Source organism: Schistocerca cancellata, chromosome 1 (assembly GCF_023864275.1).
Source record: "Schistocerca cancellata isolate TAMUIC-IGC-003103 chromosome 1, iqSchCanc2.1, whole genome shotgun sequence".
NCBI classification, from domain to species: Eukaryota; Metazoa; Arthropoda; class Insecta; order Orthoptera; family Acrididae; genus Schistocerca; species Schistocerca cancellata.
The window spans coordinates 830327489-830354089 of record NC_064626.1 but is presented as its reverse complement, the minus strand read 5'-3'; the positions used below and the strand labels follow the sequence as shown (position 1 = coordinate 830354089).

Here is a 26601-nt window from a genome sequence, read left to right as displayed (position 1 = left end):
TTTGCACAAGAGTCGAGGAAGTGTGATCCAAATGCAGATTGGATTTCTGCTAATTCTTGGGAATAACCTGGTATTGTTAACAGGAAATGACAGTAAAGAATGTGTATATTGAGAGGGCAATGTCAGAATACCCAGACTAATGAACAGGGATTGACAAGAGGTTTGTGAACTTACATCACTTATTGCCTGAACTGCCCATTTCTGAGCCAAAAATATCTTTTGAGAATGGGAAGAGTTACCCCAAAATATAATACCATATGTCGTAAGGAAATGAAAATAAGCAAAGTATTATAAAATTTTATAATACCATTTCTGCTGTCCAAATGGTATGTGAAGTAAGTGATACTTCGACATGAAAAGTAGCCTTTGGCAGAAGGAAATATAAGTTAATAAATGAGAAGGAGGGGAAGGAGTGACAGTCTGTTTAAAAATCTAAGACTCATTTGGCCCAGTTGATAGCACCCTGTTAGGGTTAAAATGAAAACTTCAATTGTAGCGAAAGTACAAAGAATGGATCCTGGAATGGTGGAACTAGTAGAAGAAGCAACACAAGAAAAAATCCACAATGTATCTGATTTGCAACAAGTGGTGAAGAGGCCAATGTCTCTTCACCAGAAGCGTGGCTGGAAACGCATTCCTTAGAGCTAAAAATCCAGAGTAGTATCTTTAGGAGACTTGTTCCCCTAACTCAACAAGCAAACAGCAATTGTGTTGCACTTTGCAAGAGATTTTGTAAGAGATTTCAGAGGAAATGGAAAGTAGGCATTCAGATCCTGAAGGCCTATGACATTGTGCAAAGTATGAATTGGAGCATTCTGAAACAGGCCTTAAACAACAAACCCACAGAATCAAACACAGAGACATAAATTACCTAGCCACTTTTAATGTAAATTCACTTGTAAATACAGGAACTCTTAAAACTTTAATAAACTTTCTAGAGGAAAAAATATAATGATAACAGCACTGCAAGAAACAGAACTTACTGTTGAACATCCTTTCGATTCACAAGGATTCAGAATATTTCAGGGAAACTCAGGAAAAAGATTTATGAAGAATGTACTCCAATTTGGAACAGGTTACATTGCAGACAAAAACATATTTACAGAGTAATAGAATTTCAATCAATTAAATAATTTGCACACTAACATTTAAATCATCGAACAAAGTTAATACAATTTTAAATACACATACACCAACAAAGGAGGAAAATGAAACACAGGGAAGACAAACATGAATTTTTTGGCAAAATGTGTCGAAAACCTTAGGTCACATTCCATAAAAAAAACAGTATTACTATTTAGAGAGTTTAATGCACAAGTTGGCAGAGAATATCAGCACAGATCAATAGTAGAAAAATCGCATGCTCATGAACGAACCGACATAAATGGGGAAAATTACCTTATCCTTTGCATACAGCATAATATAGTACTAAAATCTACATTCTTCAGAAAAATTCTTAGAAAAACAAGCTACAAGGGTATCATCAAATCCGATTAATCGTGAAAAACAACTTAGCGGTACTTGTTGTAAAAGTTGCCAAGAGTGCTGGTTTAAATTCAGACCACCACCTATTATCATTAAATTAAAAATTAGATCAATATTTCAAAAAACAAAAAGACCAATACCAATCCAGAAAGTTTGATATACAGAATTTATCTTGAGAAAATTATTACAAAATGCAGTTGGAAAAAAGAATACCTAAATGTTCAGAACAATTTCAAACAGATGTTATTCAGACTGCAGAAGAAACTGCTACTCTTAAAAAGAAAGGGAAACATGTCCAGTGGAATGATGATTATGATGAGATAATTATAAAGAATCAACAAGCTTGGAATATCTTGAATGCAAACAAAATGGTAAGAACAGAAAAAATATAACAAGCAAGAAAACAAGCATCAAAATGTCTTGAAAAGATCAGAGCACAACATATAAAAGATCAATTAATGTCATTTGAGTCACATTTAAGCACAACAACAAAAAGAACTTTTATAAAACATTAGAGAACTTAACAGACAATAAAATTAACTTCAAAGATGAACTGAGCTGAAATTATACCTGGTTGACAACTCCAACACCATGGAAGAACTTACAAATGAGTGAGTGGTTGGATGTTTTGCAGAGAGAGGGAGGGAGGGAGAGAAAGAGACAGAGAGCGAGAGAGAGAGAGAGAGAGAGAGAGAGAGATTGCAAATAGTTAACTATAGATCACTGTATGGAAAAAATTAAGACAATTATCTTAATGTTGAGCTTGCAGCATTCCCAACCCTGCATGCTGCAAAACAGAGACCTTCTGTTTCATAAATGGACTATAACTTTCTGAACTGGATGTGAATCTATTCAGTGGTCCTATGTATGGTAGTACTGGTGGATCCCCATGTTCTGGCTGTCTTCATGGCTACTGTGATGTTCAAATGGAGTTACTTTTGCATTGGAAGCCCTGGTCATTAGTGAGCAGTTCAGGACTACGTGTGAATGACATGGACAATGCCTCTGCACTTTTGTCTCCACTTTTGTCTCCTCAGTGTATGAAAATCATCATCTATTTCACAGATGACTTCTGACAAGCAATGCAGGATTGAGAACAGGCCAGAGTAGTGCTTCAGTAACTTTTATGATAGCCAGACCTTGTGCACAAGATATAGGAACCTGCATTAGGTCATCTGGGTTGTAGTTTATAGGTCAGTTTACTGTGTGCATTTGCTGTTTGCAGTCACAGTCTTGCTGAGAAAATTGCTTGTGGGCTGGGGTAGGCCCAGAGACAGAACAATTTACTCTTACGTTGATGAGATTGTTGTTGCTGTTGTGGTCTTCAGTCCTGAGACTGGTTTGATGCAGCTCTCCATGCTACTCTATCCTGTGCAAGCTTCTTCATCTCCCAGTACCTACTGCAACCTACATCCTTCTGAATCTGCTTAGTGTATTCATCTCTTGGTATCCCTCTACGATTTTTACCCTCCACGCTGCCCTCCAATACTAAATTTGTGATCCCTTGATGCCTCATGGCAGAAAGAAATATAAACAGATATCACTTTACTTTTTGATGGAAGAAATTTTGGAAATAGGATATTTTGAATGAAAAGTATTCTGGATGAATTGATTCACTGGATCTTACTGCATATGAATACACACTTTGTGGAATTTCTGGATACAGAAAAAAGGCCAACAGCCTTGCCACTGTGGTAACACTGGTTCCTGTCAGATCAGCAAAGTTAAGCAAAGTTGGGCTTGGCTAGCATTTGGGTAAGTGACCGTTCAGGTATCCTGAGCACTGTTGGCAAGTGTGGTGCACTCAGCCCTTGTGAGGCCAATTGAGGAGCTATTTGATTAAGAAGTAGCAGTTCTGATCATGAAAACTGAGAACAGCCAGGAGAGTGATGTGCTGACCACATGCCCTCTCATATCCACATCCAGTGATGGCTATCAGCTGACGATGACATGGCAGCCGGTTGCTACTGTCAGCTTTTCCAAGGCCTGTTCAGATATAATAACAGGCTTAGAAAATGAATGGACAGAGAAAAAAATCTTGAAAATTCACAGACATGATAACTGTTCTTTGAAAATAATAGAAAACTGAAAATTAGTAGAAGACTGCAGTGATGAATTTCCAACAAGTATCAACTTGTGTGATACATCTGAATGAAAAACATCACTGGTCAGCTACTAATACAAAAGCAGCTACCATAATCCAACTAAGTTTAATCCAATGTGATCTGCTGCATGAAGTGGTGGATTATGAAACTGATACTGTGTATCCTAACTTGCTGATAATCTATATTACCAAACCACTATACTGGAACCCAGTGCCAATTGCTGGTCATCTCTAATAACTTCCAAGGGCAACAAAAATTTTATTTTCAGTATTATACATAACTATTAACTGAATTTAAAAATTTCACATGCAGTTATAATCTAATCATTAAGATGTTGTTAGAAACTGTGTCTAACTTGAGGCAGCATAACTGACGGTGCACAAATACCCAGATTCTGTTCATTCTGTATTTGAGATTGTTGTGAATTGGCAGGAGCCAATTCACGGAGTTTGGAGGGAGCCGAAAGGCACGCAATTAAGCCCACGCAGGCTGGCGTGAGGTATGTTATAATCTCAATATCAAATGCTAAGGCGCCTTGCTAGGTCGTAGCAAATGACGTAGCTGAAGGCTATGCTAACTATCGTCTTGGCAAATGAGAGCGTAGTTGTCAGTGATCCATCTCTGGCTAAGTCGGCTGTACAACTGGGACGAGTGCTAGGACGTCGCTCTAGACCTGCCGTGTGGCGGCGCTCGGTCTGCAATTACTGACAGTGGCGACACGCGGGTCCGACGTATACTAGCGGACCGCGGCCGATTTAAAGGTTACCACCTAGCAAGTGTGGTGTCTGGCGGTGACACCACAGAGATTGAGAGCACTTAGTGACTTCCAACTAACATTACACATAATTCCAAATCATTGTGAAACCTTTTGCTCTCTGACATGCTTCACACAATTATAAAAGGAACAAAGTGTATCGCTTACTACATATTCATTGTTCATGCAGTCAAACTTCAGCATCAGGCATGACATTTTAATGTATTGCATCTTTCTTACTAATTCTATTCACAATACATTTTCCACACAATATTTATATATATCATTGAATGTATCTGTAAAATTATATCACTGAATGATACATTTGGTCAAGAGATGTGGCCTCATAAATATTGAGATGCATGAAAAACTAGATTTTGCTTAAAATGAAGCACAAATTGCACTGACTGTATTCATTCAGTGGTTCTTAATGAGGGAATTTAATGGCTTCCAATAAACTTAAAGCATACTTTCAAACCTTTCCTAAATTTCTTCTCTCTTACATGCAATCAGATATCTGAACCTCTTTTGTAAATGGGAGTTCCATTCCTTAAGGAATTAGGTATTTACTGGTCCTAAATAATATCATAACATTGTAACTGCAATCAAGACATTGTCAACAGAAACTCTGAAGTTGAGCTTTGTGAAAAAATAGGTTGATGGGTCAAGAAGTAGTTGGCATAGCCTTAAGAAGAAATCTGCAGTAGACTCAAAATAGAACACCATTGTTAATATGTACAGAAATAGTATCAGACACAGAAAACCACAGAACAAAAACAAAATTCTGAGTTTTGATCACAAGGTCAAGCAAAGTTCAGGCAGAGAAAAACAGCTTGGTTTTAAAGACCATGAGTGCAGTAAAGGTGGCCATAAAAGTGCTGATTGTGATAAAAGAAACAGAGACTTAGACAGTGCCATAAACTGTTGGTGTAGTTATTAACAAATCTTGTACAATTAATGTGCAAGAATGAAAGATAGTCACTAAAGAATATATGACCTATGCAGCTCTTCTGATCATCCCCTAGCCTGAGTCCAGGAGGGCATAGACATCTGTATGTCCCAGCACTATTCTGGCACTTGTATTCACATCCTCCATTCGAAGTTGCACATTCATCAATGTCTGAAAAAATAAGTTCCATTCAGTACTTTGCAACATAAGTAATATATATACATTTGGTCATCAACAATAAACACAGAATTTAAAGACTGCACATTGCTAGTGGCATTATTAATGAGTGTGTTTCAATAAGGACATCCCAGATATAAAATTACAAAAATTACATAAAAATTTATTTATAATTTACAAATTGACATGCACAATCAAGTTGAAACAAAATACATTATTGGGGGATGTTTCACATTACATCAGTTTCTTGTGGAGTACACAACTACTCCTCAAATTGTTTCCTTCTGTTTCTGTTCTGCTTACGTGACTCATTTGGAGTTTGAGATTTTGATCTAATTTTGCCTTCTGAACTCACAACTTCAGAAGTGAATTAACATTGTAATTGTAGGATTAGAAATTAATTTCATGGTGTATCTATCACTCAACAAATAACAGGAATGACTATATACAATGATGTTTTAAATTACTCTAGATTTCTAAAAGTTACCGGTATAAATATTCACATGTTTTTAGAAATTCTAAATTTACTATTGACATATTTTATACTGGTATTTACATTGAATTTAAATTCTTGATTTACTGATTGTTCTGGATTTCTGAAGGCTTGCTACACAGAAACAGTCGTCTGCTTTTTCAGTGGCCTGTAATGCATAAAATCATTTAATAACCCACTCCTTCTGGGACAAGGGGAAGCATGTTGGCCCCTGATGGAATTGACCTCGTGGATTAATAATGGCATACAGCATGTTGGCCATCGTGGATTGATCCTTCCTCACAGCATTAAAGTGTCTCAAAAGACACACACTATAGCTTGTCTTGCAAGATATGTACTGCATTTGCTTCTCATCTTGTGTCATTTCATCTTGCTGTTGCCTAGTTCCATTTTACTCCCCCCTCCTCTTCCTCCCCTGCAATGACTTTAATTCTAGCTGAAAAATGGCCTTTTCTTGGCATTTATCTATTTACTGATTTTCTTTTCTTCTTTCTATTCCACATTTTTTTTATGTCCTGATATTTTTCCTGTGGTAGTTTTTTCACTCTTACTCATCTATTTACTTAGTTTTTCAGTGTTCTGTATTTTTCAGGTCCTGATAACGTTTTTTTTCCTTTTTTCCTGCTCATCCAGTTGTCGCATTGATGGTCATATCGACCATGAACACCAATGATCTTTAACTGAGATCAGACATTCAAGCCACCATGTTATTCTAGGAGTCTGCATTTATGTCTCTTGCTGTGCACATGTGTATAACTACTGTTGAAATATATATTTATGTATCTGTATGACTGTTTGTTCATTATACCTCTACACACATTATGTTCCCATACTGGTCTGTATGACTGTTTGTTCATTATACCTCTACACACAGTATGTTCCCCTTACTGGTGACCCCAAAGTCTGCATGTCTTCCGTGACTACCGTGCCGGGTGTTTTAGCATCAACAAGTTATGTGCACATCGCCATGGCCGCCTCACCCAATGCTTTGTTCGAAGATTTGGAAGCTCAACAACAATTGCCAGACCTTTTCATTCCTTCGCCATAGACCTGCTCTACATTAATTCACAGCAATTTGCGATCTCCAGCCATGTTAATCTCAAACTTTGTCGCTCTGCAATGGTCAAGTGCTACACCGCTAACACAAACAATGGACTCGGGTTTCATGCCACCAGACTGTGCTCGCCAATGTGTGAAGTTTGAAGTGAACAATACTCAGAACTGTGTACCTACCGATCCATCGTATAATGTTCAAAGCGAACTTACACATACTTTGACTCTCAACAGGCCGCAGCGACAGTTACTGTGGTGCCACAGATACTGTGGCGTCACCATGACCACAAAGCGCACCCAGCCACTATCAGCCATGACCTGGGCTGGTTTTGCCTCATTTGCAAAATAATGGCAGTTTACAGGACCCCAACGCCTACCACGCAACCGCCCGTTCCCACGGTACCGACCGTGTCAGGTGCGTGGTGTTTTCATGACACATCAAGGACAATGCTATCAGTGGTTGCTACAGACGTTTTTGCCAGAAACACATCCACGCCTACCACACTACCTGGCCGCCCTACAAGCTTCTGATGAAGAATCACAAGCTCTCCTCGCAGACCCTCAAACATCCCTTGTGTTTACCAAAGCTTAATTCCCCAGCATTGTGGATGAGGTGTGGTGCGACTCTTCTACGAGTACCTTACGCCCGTTGCTCTTGCCCCCCTGCGCTGGCAGGCCTTCGACACACTGCGTAACCTCGCTCACCCTGGTGTCCACACTGCTACACGGCTCGTCTACAAGCGTTTCATTTGGACAAATATAAAATGGGACTGTCAGACCTGGGCACGCAGCTGTGTCCCCTGTCAATGCAACATCACTTGCGATACACCGTACTGCGGGGAGAGGGGGAGGGGAGGGGGGAGGGGGGAGGGGCGCTGTGTGGCATCAATAGGTCATATTGACCATGAACACCAATGATCTTTGACTGAGATCGGACATTCGAGCCACCATGTTATTCTAGGAGTCTGCATTTATGTCTCTTGCTGTGTACAACTACTGTGGAAATATATATTAATGTGCAGATATTTGTGGGACAGTTTGCTCAGTATACCTCTACACACATTGCATTCCCATACCATGTTTTAGTCTTCCTTCCTTTCCCTTAATTATCACCTCTCTCTGGCTCAACACTTTTCTTTCCATTGTCTCAAAATTGCAAACTGCCTTAACAGACATTTCTAGCTTCTTTGATTTCAAGGCATCACCTGTTGCTGGCATTTCATTACTGATATCACAACTGTTGCTGGCATTTCATTTCTGACCTCACTATCATCCTGCTATGTTTTATTTTTACCTTAATCCTGTGTAACTCTCTTGCCTTATCCTTGAACAGAGTCCATCCTATCCTCTATCTTTTACCTAATTTCTTTCCTCGATGAAAGAACTGCTAATTTTTGAATGTTTTGTGTCAGCTCCAGTACGTCTCTAGCAGCCTTCTTCCATCTAGTATGTAAAAAACAGTATTTTTGTGTAAATATGCTTTCTAAGATCAGTACCTAGTCTTCTGATAAAATAGAAATGTGTTAGTGTGTATGAGACTTGCAGCCATCACTTCACACCAGAATCAAAGTAGCAGTTAAAGCTCTGAGTCTTTGGCAGTACATAAAAAATGTGAAACTGATCTCATCTGCTGAAGAGAATGTGGACAATGCTTTCTGGGATGCAAAATAATGTTGTACTTTGTGGTGTGAACAACATTAATTGGTGAAAATTACAGTCATCTTCTGGACCAAATGGATGAAAAACTTCATCTAATGAGGCACGGATTGGAACAAACAGAAAGATTGAGAGTTGAATCTTGTTTCAGATTAACAGAAATCTTCACAAAACCTCCAAGACAATTATGCAAAAATTTAAATCATACATGTTAACCAGAAAGAGAGTTAATTGTGTAAGAAGGATCAGTAGTTTTAGAAAAATGTAAAACGGCAAGGAGACAGAATGACTGGACAGTACTTACTTTCCAGAGGTTAAATTCTAATACTATTCATAGAAATATTTAATCAAACAATGGAAACTCCAAGTAGGAATATCAACAATGTAGGAAAAGACAGGTGCTACTTACTGTAAAGAAGACACATTAAATTGCAGACAGGAACAATTAAAAAACATTTACATAAAGCTTTCTGCCACAGCTTTCATCAGTAAAAGAGAGACACACACCATGCATACACACAAGTGAGTACATCTCACTTACACATGACTGCCAACTCCAGCATCTTGGGCCAGAATGCAGGTATCACATGGTATGCAAGTAGCAATCTGGAGGGGGTGGGGAAGGGGAAGGGACAGTAGTGTATGGGTGAGGAGAGAGACAAACACTATCGGTTGTAGTGTGCAGGGACTAGAATGCCAACATGTGCAGCATTAGGAGGTTGTAGGGCAGGGAGGTGGGGAAAAAAGGAGAGAAACAGGGAAAGGTGGGCAGATGTATTGGCAGAGGGCGGTACATAAACAGGGTGGGAGATGAGAATGAGGAAGAGATGGTGGGACAGAGGGATGGAAATTATTGGGTGGAGGGTGTGGGGACAGTACGTTAGTGTAGGTTGATGCGAGGATAATTACAGGAATGGAGAATGTGTTGTAAGGATAACTTCCATCTGCACAGTTCAGAAAAGCTGGCGGTGGATGGAAGGATCCAAATGGTGGACATCTGGTTGATAGTCATACAAATAAAAAAAGCTGTGCAATGATTGCAGCAGACCAGGTAAATTTCATGGACGCTTTCACAGACAACTTAGCCCCTGATGAGGTAGGATAAACATGTGATAGGACTTGAATAGGAAGTGCTAGATGGATGGATTGGGCAGGTTTTGTTCCTGGGTCCTTCAGAGGGACGTGATTCTTGTGGCAAGGGGCTGGGATTGAGAATGGCATAGGGATGGACTAGGATGTGTTGGGTGGGCAATGGAACACCACTTTAGGAGGGGTGGAAAGTATCTCGGGTAGGATGCCTCTCATTTCAGGGCATGGTGATAGATACTCAAAGCCCTGGCAAAGGATGTGGTTCAATTTTCCCATTCTGAGGTGGTACTGGGTGATGAAGTGGGACATTCCTTTGAGTCTGGTTCTTTGGGGTGGGTGGGAGGATTGGGGGTGTGAGAGCAAAGGGTATGGGGGATCCGTATGCAGATTAAGTCTGGGAGATACTGCCTGTCTGTCAAAGCATTGGTGAGACCCTCAGCATACTGAGCATGGGAGTTTTTGTCACCACTGATACGCCATCCCCAGTTGGCCAGGCTGCATGGAAGCAATTTTTGGTGTGAAAGGGACAACAGTTGTCAAAATGCTGGTACTGTTGGTGGTTGGTGGGTTTAATGTGGACAAAGGTGTGGATGGAGCCATCAGAGAGGAGGAGGTCAACATCTAATACTATTGATAAAAACATTTAAAAGTAGAAAAATCAAACAATGGAAACTGCAGGTAGGAATATCAACATTGCAGGAAAAGACAGATTGCTATTTACCATAAAGAAGACACATTAAGTTGCAGACTGGAACAATTAAAAGACACTTACATAAAACTTTCTGCCACAGTCTTCGTCAGTAAAAGAGAGACACACACCTTTCATATACACAAGCAAGCACTCCTCATACACATATGACTGCCAACTCCAGCATCTCAGGTTGGAATGCAACTATCACATGGAATGCAAGCAGCAATCTGGTGGGGGCAGGGAAGGGGAAGGGATAGTAGTGTACGTGTGGGGAGAGAGACAAACACTGCCTTGTGGAGTGTGCAGGGACTAGAATGCCAACAGGTGCAACGTTAGGAGGTTGTGGGGCAGGGATCCTCTCACAGGTTTATACTACCCCATCACGGGCAGGGACACCTGTGAAAGCAGCCATGTCATTTACCAGCTCTGCTGCAACCATTACACAGCTTCTTATATTGGTATGACTACCAATCAGCTGTCCACCAGGATGAACAGCCACTGCCAAATTGTTTCCAAGAGAAAAGTAGACGATACACAATCATACAGCTGAACATAACACACTAGATTTCAGTGACTGCTTCACTAATCAAGCCATCTGCATTCATCCCTCCACCACCAGCTTTTCTGAACTGCACAGATGGAAGTTATCCTTACAACACATTCTCCATTCCTGTAATTATCCTGGCATCAACCTACACTAACATACTGTTTCCACACCCTCCAACCAACGGTTTCCACCCCCTCTGTCCTGTCATCTCCTCCCCAGTCTCGTCTCTCACCCTGTTTATTTGCCGCCCTGTGCCAGTGCATCCTCCTATCTTTCCCCGCTCCCTTCCTTTTTTCCCCACCTCCCCGCCCCACAGCCTCCTAATGATGCACATGCAGGCATTCTAGTCCCTGATCACTCCACCAGGCAGCATTCATCTGTCTTTTCAACCATACACTACTATCCCTTCCCCTTCCCTGCCCCCTCAAGATTGCTGTTTGCATCCCATGTGATTAATTGCATTCCAGCCTCAGTTGCTGGAGTTTGTGGTCATGTTTGCATGAGGTGTGTTTGCTTGTTTGTGTGAACGATATGTGTCTCTCTTTGACTGATGAAGGCAGTGACCACAAGCTTTGTATAAATGTCTTTTAATTATTACTGTCTGCAAATTAATGTGTCTTCTTTATCGTGAGTAGCAACCTGTCTTTTCCTATATTGTTAAAAGCAGAAAGAAACTGTTATTTAGGTTTCAGAACTGTTACTTCCTTCCTCATGGAAGAGATTAGGCTTGGGATGGTGGAGAAGGAGGAGTAGGTCACTCAGATACAAGACTGAGAGCAAGCCCTTAGGGACAAAAGGAGACAAACTTTGGTAATATTTTTTTCTACTTTAATACATCAGCATTGGTGGAATATTGCCTCCTGAAAGCAAGAGATGGCCAGCCATTCTGTCTTCATGTACTGATCAGGAAAGCAGATCTGCAAATTATTTTGTATAGTAAAATGGTAAACTGTTAGAGAGTGTAGATCAAGTTTTTCACCCACAAAATTTGTTCTATGATTCATGTTGATTTACTCATAGAATCAAACTTTTTTTTTCTTCTGATATTTTTGAAGTAGCTGTATTCCTTTTTGAGCTATTAGCAATTGATGCAATGTTCCTTACAACTCTGGATACTGTGGTGTAACAAGCATCCCATTACCATCTTAGTATTGCATCTATCTTCTTCAAAATTGTGTATGACCAGTCTTTCAGGTGACAAAACAGACAAAAAGTCACATGGACGATATTTGGGTAACTTTTAGAGAGCAGCATATATTCAGTGCTCCATTCGACAAAATGTTAGAAAACTTTAGTGGCAGCTTGAGGGAAAGAATTACTGGTCTGTGTGACCAAGCAAATGGATTCAGTGATGAATAGAGACATATATATGATTTCTTCTTTTTCTTGACCAAATGTTATGGAACCCTGTCAACCACTTGAGGGCATGAGCTTTAGTGGTATGCATGCTAAATCATATGAATCCATTCATGGAATTGGGTGTACTGCCAGTGCTCTGCATCTTACCAACAAAATATTTTGATGTCATAACTCAGCATTGAAATATTGTGTTGGTAAAATGCAGACCACTGGCAGTACACACGATTCCACAAGATGACACCGAATTGCTGGGAAAGTCTAAGAAATCACAGCTGATTCCAGTTCAGAGCTCAACCAGTATTTTACAACAAAGTGCTGATAATTCTACACTCCTGGAAATGGAAAAAAGAACACATTGACACCGGTGTGTCAGACCCACCATACTTGCTCCGGCCACTGCGAGAGGGCTGTACAAGCAATGATCACACGCACGGCACAGCGGACACACCAGGAACCGCGGTGTTGGCCGTCGAATGGCGCTAGCTGCGCAGCATTTGTGCACCGCCGCCGTCAGTGTCAGCCAGTTTGCCGTGGCATACGGAGCTCCATCGCAGTCTTTAACACTAGTAGCATGCCGCGACAGCGTGGACGTGAACCGTATGTGCAGTTGACGGACTTTGAGCAAGGGCGTATAGTGGGCATGCGGGAGGCCGGGTGGACGTACCGCCAAATTGCTCAACACGTGGGGCGTGAGGTCTCCACAGTACATCGATGTTGTCGCCAGTGGTCGGCGGAAGGTGCACGTGCCCGTCGACCTGGGACCGGACTGCAGCGACGCACGGATGCACGCCAAGACCGTAGGATCCTACGCAGTGCCGTAGGGGACCGCACCGCCACTTCCCAGCAAATTAGGGACACTGTTGCTCCTGGGGTATCGGCGAGGACCATTCGCAACCGTCTCCATGAAGCTGGGCTACGGTCCCGCACACCGTTAGGCCGTCTTCCGCTCACGCCCCAACATCATGCAGCCTGCCTCCAGTGGTGTCGCGACAGGCGTGAATGGAGGGACGAATGGAGACATGTCGTCTTCAGCGATGAGAGTCGCTTCTGCCTTGGTGCCAATGATGGTCGTATGCGTGTTTGGCGCCGTGCAGGTGAACGCCACAATCAGGACTGCATATGACCGAGGCACACAGGGCCAACACCCGGCATCATGGTGTGGGGAGCGATCTCCTACACTGGCCGTACACCACTGGTGATCATCGAGGGGACACTGAATAGTGCACGGTACATCCAAACCGTCATCGAACCCATCGTTCTACCATTCCTAGACCGGCAAGGGAACTTGCTGTTCCAACAGGACAATGCACGTCCGCATGTATCCCATGCCACCCAACGTGCTCTAGAAGGTGTAAGTCAACTACCCTGGCCAGCAAGATCTCCGGATCTGTCCCCCATTGAGCATGTTTGGGACTGGATGAAGCATCGTCTCACGCAGTCTGCACGTCCAGCACGAACGCTGGTCCAACTGAGTCGCCAGGTGGAAATGGCATGGCAAGCCGTTCCACAGGACTACATCCAGCATCTCTACGATCGTCTCCATGGGAGAATAGCAGCCTGCATTGCTGCGAAAGGTGGATATACACTGTACTAGTGCCGACATTGTGCAGGCTCTGTTGCCTGTGTCTATGTGCCTGTGGTTCTGTCAGTGTGATCATGTGATGTATCTGACCCCAGGAATGTGTCAATAAAGTTTCCCCTTCCTGGGACAATGAATTCACGGTGTTCTTATTTCAATTTCCAGGAGTGTAGTTTATTTGCACATGAGGCTGATAAATGATTTCTTAGCAGTCTAAAAAGGATATCACACTTTTTTTTTTTTACCTCATTTCCCCGCATATTCCAGTTTAGATTTAATAACTGCAAAAGTCTGAGAAATAGGCTGTGTCATCCTGATCAACTAGTTCACATAATATGAATACACTATTCATTTTGATCATCATTTACAATCATAATTTGGTTAGTTATACACAATAAGTGTGGCAAGATGAAAATAATTGCTGTACCTTTGCAGACAGTTCCGTTCAATGTGAATCCTTTGAAACAGAGGCATGTAGGCTTCCCTGCTGCTTCCACACACATTTGATCACAACCTCCTTTGTTATTGTCACAGAAACTTGTACCACTCTCATGTACTTTAAGTGGTAAACACTTTGGTACATTACCTACCCATCTACGATTGACACACAACAATTTACTCTTGCTGTGCTGTGCTAAACGATAACCAAATTTGCATCGATACTCTGCAAACAGTAGGTCCTTAACATTAGAGGTGGATAACCTAAAAGTAAGAAAACCAAAATTATTCCACATCTATGATCATAAGAGTTAATAATACTTAGTCACATATGTATATACAGGGTGAGTCACCTAACATTACCGCTGGATATATTTCGTAAACCACATCAAATACTGACGAATCGATTCCACAGACCGAATGTGAGGAGAGGGGCTAGTGTAATTGGTTAATACAAACCATAAAAAAATGCATGGAAGTATGTTTTTTAACGCAAACTTACATTTTTTTAAATGGAACCCCGTTAGTTTTGTTAGCACATCTGAACATATAAACAAATACGTAATCAGTGCCGTTTGTTGCATTGTAAAATGTTAATTACATCCGGAGATATTGTAACCTAAAGTTGTAAGAAAACTCCCACATCCAGAAAACCATTGCTGGAAACAAACAACAAACACCTGATAAATGAGCAGAAACACAGCAGTACAGACTCCTAGCTACATGTCAGGCCAATAGATGTTCAGTGTGGTGGCCATCATTTGCTGCACACAATTGCAATCTCTGGTGTAATGAATGTCGTGCACGCCGCAGTACATGTGGTGTAATGTCACCGCAGGCTGCCACAATATGTTGTTTCATATCGTCTGGGGTTGTAGGCACATCACGGTACACATTCTCCTTTAACGTACCCTACAGAAAGAAGTCCAGAGGTGTAAGATCAGGAGAATGGGCTGGCCAATTTACGCGTCCTCTACGTCCTATGAAACGCCCGTCGAACATCCTGTCAAGGGTCAGCCTAGTGTTAATTGCAGAATGTGCAGGTGCATCGTCATGCTGATACCACATACATTGACGTGTTTCCAGTGGGACACACACTATTCCACTTCGTAATTGAAAACGGAAACCACGTGTGTACGTTTACCTCACCCCTCATGGTAATGTACATGTGCGTCTGTGAAAAAGACCAATAAAAAGGTGTTAGCATGTGGACGTAATGTGCTGTTCCAGTCTCTTCTGCACCTAAGGTCCATCACCGTTCCCTTTGGATCCCTACGTAATTCGGTGCTCTCCAATACACACGATCGAACAGCGGAGGAGTGGTACTCAAGCGTCAACTTTAGGTTACAATATCTCCGGATGTAATTAACATTTACAATGCAACAAACAGCACTGATTATGTATTTGTTTATATGTTCAGATGTGCTAACGAAACTAATGGGGTTCTATTTAAAAAAAATGTAGGTCTGTGTTAAAAAACATACTTCTGTGGATTTTTTTATGGTTTGTATTAACCAATTACACTAACCCCTCTCCTCACGTTCAGTCTGTGGAATCGATTCATCAGTATTTGATGTGGTTTACAAAATATATCCAGTGGTAAAGTTAGGTGACTCACCTTGTATATATTGACTATAAGCATCTCACAAATCATTTTTTTTTCTCAACTACATTCTTTCTGATTATACATATTATAGAAAGATTCTTAAGAATACTATGGATGTACAGAAATGTTATTGATCTTTTAGAAATGGTCTGTGAAAATTGGTGGTATTCCTCACCTCCCCTCCCCCACCCCCACCCTCCAGAAAGAGAAGGAGTCATGGTGTAAATTGACTAGAAATTGAAAAAACAGAAGCAGATTGTGCCAAACATGAAACAGACTGTAAGGAAAGAAACAAAGGCTTTCAAATTTAAACAAATAACAATGCACGGAAAGGATTCTTTCATGTACTTCAATATCAGTTATTACTATGAGAATGTAAAATATGCTGAGGTGAAATGTTTGTATTCTTTGTGCATTATGTAGTGCTGATGAGTATTTTAACAAGTTTTACAGCTGTAATTGATCAGAATTCAAGTTTAAATATTTTTTTATGTCGGCAGTGCTCTTGTTAATTGAACCATTCATGGACTCAACTCAGAGCTTTCAGCTGCTACTAGTTCATCTCTACAGTCTCCAAATCCTGTAGTAATGCTAACAACATTTTGTAACATCATTTGCACTGGGGAAAATTCTACAACAGATAGTATAACTTGGCTAAAACATCAGTGATGTGCTTGAGATTAAATAGTTCTACACTTAGCATAAGAGTTCTCCAGGTTCAAGTCCTGTTATGGCATATATTTTAACTGCAGCCACTAGCAGCTCAAGTAGCAGCCAGAATAGTCAGTATTGTATTGTATTGTATTTGTATTCATGGCATAACATACATTTCACAGATCATCTGACTGTATCAAAGGTAATTATGGACACCTAATTGTTCTGGATTTAACAATAATGAAGTGATTTATCCCAAATTAGGTATTTATTTCACCTGTATTGGTGTATTTCAGTACTAGTTTTACTTAAGTTGGTAAAGTTGTTAGACAAAGTGTACCCATTTAACTTTGTTGTGCACAAGGCATAAAGCTGGTTTCTACCACCACATGTCATCTGCATGTACAAAATTATATTAGATTGTATTGTGTGCTGCTTAGTGCTACACTAAATTGCAATGGTTAAGTTTACTTGTTTTTATTCACCAGTAACCATAATCTCTTACAAGAACAAGTTCAAAGAAATAAAAACGCTCCTTCACTGAAAAACTGTAACAAGAATTTTGATTCATCTAGGAGATTAATTCTTCAGAATCAAAAGGAAAAGTGAGATGAAACATGTGTGCTTCTAGTTTCTCAGTAACTTAAAGTGGACTTGGAGATTTGAAGTGATTGCTTGTATTAGTAAGTTGAAGACTGCCTTAGAGTCCAAAACTGAAGACCAGTTTCTTCCTTCAAATATTAAAACAAGTCTTAAAACTTGAAACAGATGCAGGTCTACATCCAGCAGAGGTAAAAACGTTTCATAGCACTGTACTATCTTGCTATGAAACTACTCTATCCTACATAAAGTAAGTGGACTGAAGAACATGTATAGAACTGGAAATCTACAGTTGGGTTACCTTACATGAAGTACCTTTATGGGACGACATTGAAAGACCTTCTTCTTTAGTTGTCAAAACTATGCCTTGTGCTCAGTTTGCAGGAAATGAAATGTATGATGAATATGTCTGTGTCAAACAATTTGTAACCAGTCTGAATGGACTGCTAATAACATTTTACCACCTCAAAGATGGTTTGGAATGATTTCCCGTATGAGTCACAATCATGTTCCATTTTCAAATTTAGTCAAGTTAGTGAAGTTTCTCTTCTGCCTTCCTGTCACTAATGCTACTACTCAAAGGGTATTTCTCACATTAATACTATATGGACTACTGACACATCACAGCTTGTTGTAGAAACTATGAAATCAATATTAATTACTGGCATGAGTTATGATGAAACTTGTGTTGAATGTTTTCATACACTGTTGAAGAATACAGACACACTGAAGAAAATCCACAGCACTGGTAAATGTAGCTGGCCTGCTCACCCTATTTTACCTTTGGTGCAAATAAAGTACATATAATAATCTGCAATGTGTACAGAATTTTGGTCTGGAAAATATGGGCACAAGATCAGAATGAAATATGACATGCAGTTGACAATTGTGTGGACGGGGAGGGGATGGGAGTTAACAAGATGAATACGATGAGAAGGTAGGAAAGGACAGGATTTTTTTAAGGGGGCGGAGGGAGGGAGAAAGACCAGTCACAGAGCAGTAGGTGAAGGGACCAGAGCTAGAAACTGATTGAGGGGCCAGTAAGGGGATGAAGAGCAGGAGCTATTGCAGATTGAGTCTGTGGGAACTGTGGACCAAAATAAGTGTTGGGTGGACAGCTTGCACTCTTGTTCTTGGTGGTTAAAACTTGTCATTAGTGACAACATTGCAGTCACTATTCACCCTAAGGGTGAACAAATAGTTGATAATCCCCTTATAAAAGCTTATACAGAAATCACTACATAGTTGGTATATGACATAGTTACTTACTCAGGGGGCTCTATCTTTAATGGGATAGGATATGACTGATGAAGATTAAAATAGTATGAGTTGACTGGGTTTATGGAAAAGGGTTTTCACTTGAACCCTTCATGCAAATAGGGTTGATCATTTGTTGAGAATAAAGAAGAAACAGTAAATTCCATCTTTTATATGAATGGCGCAACATCATTTTGGGGCAGACAAGACAGAGTTAATGAGAAATCGCCACTGGGCAACCTATGACAGGACTTCGAGTAACTTTCAACATATACTGAGGAATATCCTGCCTAACACCTTTCTCACCTCTCCAAAAGTGGTATTTATGCAGTCTGTTCATCTTACAAAATGTTTTATTCTGTTCTTATGCCATCACTGTATCCAACATCTTCACACATAGGTTATATGTGTATAAGACTCACATGCAACACACTCCTGTCACAGGCACCTATACATATTACTAAACTGAAGTCCCTCACAACATTTTTCTGTCTGTATGTAAAGGCTAATCTCTGGAACTACTGTGGGTATTTTGACATGGTCTTCACTAAGAGACAGATTATTAAGGAAGGTTCGTGTGTATTATTTATTACAATCATCCAGCCATAGTTATTTAGTACTACCCAAGCAATACAAGGACAGGTCGCAAATACCCTACTAAGTCAGACAGGGTCACATGTCAGAGCAATCATAGTACACTAATTACTGCCAATACTCACATTTCAATGTAGAAATAACTGTATCTATATTTTTGAACTGTTAGTTTCTTTGATAATGAATAAGAAACAATAGCCTCCTCATGGTCGAACATTCAGACCTCAAGTTGAGGGGGTTCCACATCCAGTGAAAAATAAGGGATATGGAGATGAAGGGAGGGGTATCTTATAGAGTAGGAAATCAAAGACAGTACATTCATAAGCACTGTGGAAACTTCAGTCCAGAGATGATAGGACAGTGTTGATTAAGAGGAAGAGAAGTGAGAAATGGAATCAATAACACAATGAAGAAATAGGAAGCAAAATGCACAGGAGATTGGGAAAAACCAAATAGGAAGAAAAAGATGAAGATAAAAATTTAAAAAATGGGGAGGAGGGGTGTTAGTGGGATGTGAGGATATGTTGAAGAGTCTGTTTCCATCATGCAGAATTCAGGAAAACTAATACTGATAGCCTGTGTAGTATACCATGCACTCAGGTTCCTTGAGTTATGCTGTAGGACATATTCAGCAACTGGGCACTGATTTCTTCAAAGCAGACAATTCTTCTGTTGTTGTTTAAATGCAATTGGATTAGTAGTGGTCATTCCTAAATAAGCTGTCAAGCAGTGAATACATGTTACTTGGTAAAAGAATGTACATCGTTTCACATAATGCCATTGGAGATGGCATAGACCAGTGAATAAGAAACATGTGTAAAATAAAGCAAGAAGTCTCTGTACAAAGGCAAGCTGAGTGTGGGGAGAACTTGTGTAAAATAATTGACAGTAAAATAAATGTAAAGCAATAGATAGTCATTGAACAGATTCTTCACATGGCTGGAAAGCAAAGGAGACTGCAAGGAGATGAGAGAAGATTACTGAATGGTGAGAAACAGTAGTCAAGCAAGAGGAAATGTTTGGCAAGCATTTAAGAATGATTGCCAGACAGAGAGAGAATATCAACAATGAAAGCAGAGCACTAAACAATGATAATAAATAAACAAACAATAAAAATATATAGCAAAACACTGAAAAAATATTGGCAAATGAAGAAAAAGAGACCACCAAACAGAAAATCAAGCTTGCATAACAAAGGAACCAGCTCACTGAGTTTGTAAATATTTATCTATAACATATTTGTGATCTGGACTCCCAGTAAAGAAAACTATTCCAATTTGCCCAATAGCTAAATCCCATTTCCAACTTGAATTCACTAGACACTTTTCAAGATCCAAAGTCTAAACCGCTATCTCATTTAAGCTCACAAACAAATGTCAACACAAATAAAATCAAACAATAATCAACATTACCTACAATTTGACATCTCATTTCCCTATTCATCCTAGGAATCCTTGGTGATCATATCTGCTCCAGCACCAAATCCCTCAACACCTATATTAACAATCTCTCTCAGACTTTCACCTCTGACAAGTATCCCACAGATTCTGTCCACAAACAAATATCATTGGTGATCTCATCCTCCAACTCCCAACAAACTCAGAAGCACTGCCCTTCTCACCCACCCAATATCATCCAGGACAAAAATGCTTCAATACATACACTGCCAAGGCTACGACTTTCTGAAGTCAAGCCTTGAAATGAAATCATTTCTCCCTGGTATCCTTCTCACAACACCCACCGTCACCTCCTGTGACACTCTTAACATCTGTAACATCCTTATAAAACCAGATAACATTCCCAGACCATTGTCCCTACTTCAGTGTTTCTATTATATCAGTAAACCTTGTCTCATGAAATGATTCACTAGCAGCCTGCTCCTTGCCCATCACTAGTAAATCCTACCAAACCAAAGGCAGAGAAATGTGAATCTGTGCATGTTTGACAACTAACATGTCTTCAGTGTATGGATTTTTATACAACATTGACTACCACTGAAATGGCTCAGTGTCTGGATGTGTACAAAGAACTGTCTGCCTCAGGTACATATAGTTCCCAGTTTTTGAAATTACTCTACTACATAACTCACAGGCCTGTGTACCTGGTACACATACAAATCATTTTGATACTCTCATGCAGCTTTAGTTTCTCTGTAGGCTTGAGATGGAAACTTGCCCTCCAGTGTATACTCATACCCCCCCCTCCCCCCTTCCCGACATATTTGTAGGATTTCATTATTTATTCTGTTGTTTTTTATTTTCATTTTTGTGCCTCTTTCCCACTTTCCTCCTAGTTATCATCTGCACCATTCATTCCATGAGCCATGGACCTACCAGAGCTGGGCAGTCTAAGTGCTATAGCATTGCAGGTGTGATCATAGTGTAGAGGTATCTGTGGACAGGCCACTATAACCTGTGGCTTCTGAAGAGTTCCTTTTCAGTAGCTGAAGGGGCAACAGACTGGGTGGTTAACTGATCTGCTCTTGGAACATTAGTCAACATGGCCTTGCTTGGCTGGTACTGTGAATGGCCGAAAGCAAGTGGAAACTAGAGCCATTATTTTCTATGGCGGCATGCAGCTTTACTGTATGGTTATAATGTTAGCATCCTCTTGAGTAAAATATTCTGGAGGTAAAATGGTCCTCAATTCAGATCTCTGCACAAGGACTACTCAGGGAGATGTTGTCATCAGGAAAAATAAAACTGGCAACCTACAGGTCAGAACCTGGAACATTAGATCTCTTAATTAAGTAGGCAGGTCAGAAAATTAAAAATAGAAATGGATAGGTTGAAGATAGATATAGTGAGAATTAGTGAAGTGTGGCACCAGGAAAAACAGGGCTTCTGGTTAGGTGAGTACAGTGTTATAAATACAGAATCAAATAATGGAAATGCAGAAGTAAGTCTAATAGTGAATAAGAATGTGGGTAAGCAACTATGAACAGCATAGTGAATGTGTTGATGTAACTGAGATAGACATAAATAACATCCATCACTGTAGTAAAAGTTTATATACCTACCAACTCTGCGGATGATGAAAAGATTGAAAGAATGTATGATGTGATAAAAAATTATTGAGTTAGTTAAGTTAAATGAAAAGAAAGAAAAGAAAAAAATAGTAGTAACTTGGACTGTGGGAAAGGAATGAAAGGGAAGTCACCTGGTAGAATTTTGCTTAAAGCACAATTTAATCATTGCTAGCACTTGGTTTCAGAATCGTGTAAGAAGGTTTTGCACATGGAAGAGACCTGGAGATACTGGAAGGTCTAATATTGATTATATAATCATAAGACAGAGATCATAAAAGCACAGTTTTTGCTGTAAGACTTTTCAGGGGGCAGATGTGGACTCTGACCATAATTTATTGGTTATGAACTGCAAATTAAAACTGAAGAAATTGAAAAAAAGCTAGGAAATTAAGGAGATGCAACCAGGATAAATTGAAAGAACAAGAAGTTGTTGAGAGTTTCAGAAGGAGCATTAGCCAATGATTGACTGATGCAGAGGAGGGGAACACAGTAGAAGATGAGTGGGTAGTTTGAGAAATGATATAATGAGGGCAGCAGGAGATCATCTAGGTAAAAATATACCTCCTAGCAGAAATCCATAGATAATGCAGAAGAAATGTAATTTAACTGATGAAATGAGAACCCATGAAATACAGTAAGTGAAGCATGTGAAAAAGTGTACAGATGTCTAAAAAATTAGACTGACAGAAAATGCTAAACAGCTAAGCAGGAATGGCTGGAAGATGAATGCAAGGATAACTAGGGGAAAGTAGATGCTACCTATAGGAATATTAAAGAGATTTTTGGAGGAAAGAAAAGATTCTGTACAAATATAAAGAGCCCATATGACAAGCTAGTACCAAGCAAAGAAGGGAAGTCTGGAGGCAGAAGGACAAGCTATACAAGGGAGCTGTATCACACCAGTCTCCAGACTGAAAGCTACAATCACAATATTCATTCAGCTCCCACTTCTCTTTTTATTAATCCACCTTTACTTTTCAATTTTCCTTATATAAGATTTCACGTTATTTACCAATGTACAGTCTTTAACCTCCTGCTTTTTCTGAACACTTCTCCTTCATCTTTACCTCTCCTTATCATCACAAAAGACAGTTCACTCTCAGTGTTGAATGATATGAGCCAAAACAAGGCCCCTGGTGTAAATAGCAGTCCCCTTAGAATTATTGACTTCCAGGATGAAACTATCCCACCTGGTGTGTAGTATATATCTGACTAGGAAAATAGCCCTCAGATTTCAAGAAGAATGTAATAATTACAGTTCCAGAGAAGGAAGGTGTGAACATTACCAAACCATCAGTTTAATAAGTAATGGTTTCAAAACACTGACAGTAATTATTTGAAGAAGAATAGAAATACTGGTACAGGCTGACCTCTGGTAAAATCAGCTGGGACTCCAGAGAAATATAGGAACACATGAGGCAATACTGACCCTATGGCATATCTTAGAAGATAGATTACAAAAGGCAGCTCTAAGTTTATAACATTTGTAGATTTAGAGAAAGCTTTTGACGATGTTGGCTGGAATACATTATTTGAAATTATGAAGATAACACAGATAAAATACAAGTAGGGAAAAGTTATTTATATCTCATACAAAAACCAGAGTGCAGTTATAGGAGTTGGAGGACATGAAAGGGAAGCAGTGGATGAAGGTTGGGTTGTTTGGGGGGGAAGATACCAAACAGCGAGGTCATCAGTCTCATCGGATTTGGGAAGGATGGGGAAGGTTTGGTCATGCCCTTTCAAAGGAACCATCCCAGCATTTGCCTGGAGCTATTTAGGGAAATCACAGAAAACCTAAATAAGGATGGCTGGATGCAGGAATGAACCATTGTCCTCCTGAATGCGAGTCCAGTGTGCTAGCCACTGCGCCACCTTGCTCAGTTTAGTGGATGAGAAGGGAGTGAAGCAGTATTGTAGCCCATCAGTCTGTATATTCAGCAAGTAATAAAGGCAACCAAGGATAAATTTTGGAAGGAGATTAAATTTCATGGAAAAGAAACAAAAAATTTGTCATTTGCTGATGATATAATTTTGTCAGAGGTGGCAAAAGACTGGGAGGAGTAGATAAATTGAATGGATAGTGTCTTGAAAAGAAGGTGTAAGTGAACATCAACAAAAGTAACACAAGTTTAATGGAATGTAGCCTAATAAAACCAGGCAAGTCTGAGGGAAATAGACTAGGAAATGAGACACGAAAAGTAGATCAATTTTGATATTTGAACAGCAAAATAACTGGTTATGGTCAAAGTAGAGAGAATATTAAATGGAGGCTGGCTATAGTAAGAAAAACATTTATTAAGAAGAGAAAGTTGTTAACATCTACCAAAAATATAAGTGTTAGGAAGTCTTTTCTGAAGGTACCTGTCTGGAGGGCACCTCGTACAGCAGTGAGCCATTGATGATAAACAATCTAGACAAGAAAAGAATAGAAGCTTTTGAAATGGGGAAAAAAGAAATTTATGACACATCTTAAGGCATCAAGGACTCATCATTTTGGTAACAGAAGGAAATGTGGAGCATAAAACTGTAGACAAAGACCACAGGATGAATTCAGTAAACAGTTTCAAATTAATGAAGCTTGCAATAATTACTCACAGATCAAGATACTTGTACAGGATAGACTAATGTGGAGAACTGTATCACATCAGTCTCCAGACTGAAAGCTACAAGCACAATATCCATTCAGCTCCAACTTCCTTCCTATTAATCCACCTTTACTTCTCACTTTGTCCTTATATAAGCTGGCACCTTGTTTACCAATGTACAATCTTTAACCTTCTGCTTTTTCTGAACACTTCTCCTTCATTTGCTTGATGCCTTCCTAAGAGTGTCTCCATTCCTTCCAAGCTAATTATGTAACTGTAGACCAGATATGGATCAAATTCAAAGATACAGTATCGACAGCAATAGATAGATTCATACCACATAAGTTAATAAGAGATGGGACTGATACACCATGGTACACAAAACATGTCAGAACACTGTTGCAGAAGCAATGAAAAAAGCATGCAAATTCAGAAGAATGCAAAATCCCCAAGACTGGCCAAGTTCCACAGAAGCTTGAAATTTAGTGTGGACATTAATGCGAGATGCTTTTAATAGGTTACACAATGAAACATTGTCTCAAAATATGGTAGAAAACCCGAAGAGATTCTGGTAATATGTAAAGTACATCAGTGGCAAAAAACAGTCTATACTATCACTGCGTGATAGCGATGGAAATATTAACCATGATGGTGCCACTAAAGCAGAGCTACTAAACACAGTTTTCCATAAGTCCTTCACAAAAGAAGATGAAGTAAATATTACAGAATTCGAAACCAGAACAGCTGTTAGCATGAGTGACATAAAAGTAAATATCTTAGGTGTTGTGAAACAACTCAAATCTTTTAAGAAAGGCAAATCTTCCAGTCCAGATGGTATACCAATCAGGTTCCTTTCAGAGTATGCAGACACAATAGCACCTTTCTTAGAAATCATATACAACTGCTCACTTGGCGATAGGTCTGTTCCTAAAGACTGGAAAGTAGCACAGGTCACACCAATATTCAAAAAAGAAAATAGGAGCAACCCACTGAATTACAGACCCGTATCACTGACCTCAATTTGCAGTAGGATTTTGGAGCATATACTGTATTCCTACATTATGAATCACCTCGAAGAAAATGACTCATTGATACATAACCAAAACGGATTCAGAAAATATCATTCTTGTGCAACACAGCTAGCTCTTTATTCCCATGAAGTAATGAGTGCTGTTGACAAGGGATCTCAGATCGATTCCATATTCCTAAATTTCCAGAAGACTTTTGATGCCATTCCTGACAAGTGACTATTAATCAAATTGCATGCATATGGGGTATCGTCTCAGTTGTGTGACTGGATTCATGATTTCCTCTCAGAGAGGTCACACTTTGTAGTGATAGACAGTAAATCATTGAGTAGAACAGAATTAATGTCTGGAATTCTGCAAGGAAGTGCTATAGGCCCTCTACTGCTCCTGATATGCATAAATGATCTAGGTGATAATCTGAGCAGCCCCGTTAGATTGTTTGCAGATGACACTGTAATTTACCATCTAGTAAAATCATCAGATGATCAATTCCAGTTACAAAATGATCTAGAGAGAATTTCTGTATGGTGCAAAAAGGGGGAATTGGCACTAAACAAAGAAAAGTGTCAGATCATCGACATGGGTACTAAAAGAAGTCTGATAAAGTTTGGGTATATGATAAATCACACAAATCTGAGGGCTGTTAATTTGATTAAATACCTAGGAATTACAATTATGAGCAACTTCAATTGGAAAAACCACATAGATAATATTGTGGGGAAGGCGAAAAAAAGACTGCGCTTTGTCAGCAGAACACTTAGAAGGTGTGACAAACTCACTAAAGAGACAGCCTACGTTACACTTGTCCATCCTCTGCTGGAATATTGCTGTGCAATGTGGGATCCTTACCAAGTAGTATTGACAGAGGACA

General features: G+C 39.8%; 1 protein-coding gene across 5 annotated transcripts in view; it reads right to left on the bottom strand.

The window, feature by feature from the left end:
* The window catches only part of LOC126188723 (uncharacterized), a 342072-nt gene that overhangs the window by 46571 nt on the left and 268900 nt on the right, over positions 1-26601 (bottom strand). For all 5 annotated transcript variants that reach the window (XM_049930334.1, XM_049930350.1, XM_049930342.1 and 2 more), the window contains 2 exons: positions 14365-14639; positions 5342-5464 (listed from right to left, as the gene is read on the bottom strand). In XM_049930334.1, coding sequence (XP_049786291.1) covers positions 5342-5464; positions 14365-14639 — 398 coding nt within the window. The remainder of the gene's footprint in view (positions 1-5341; positions 5465-14364; positions 14640-26601) is intronic.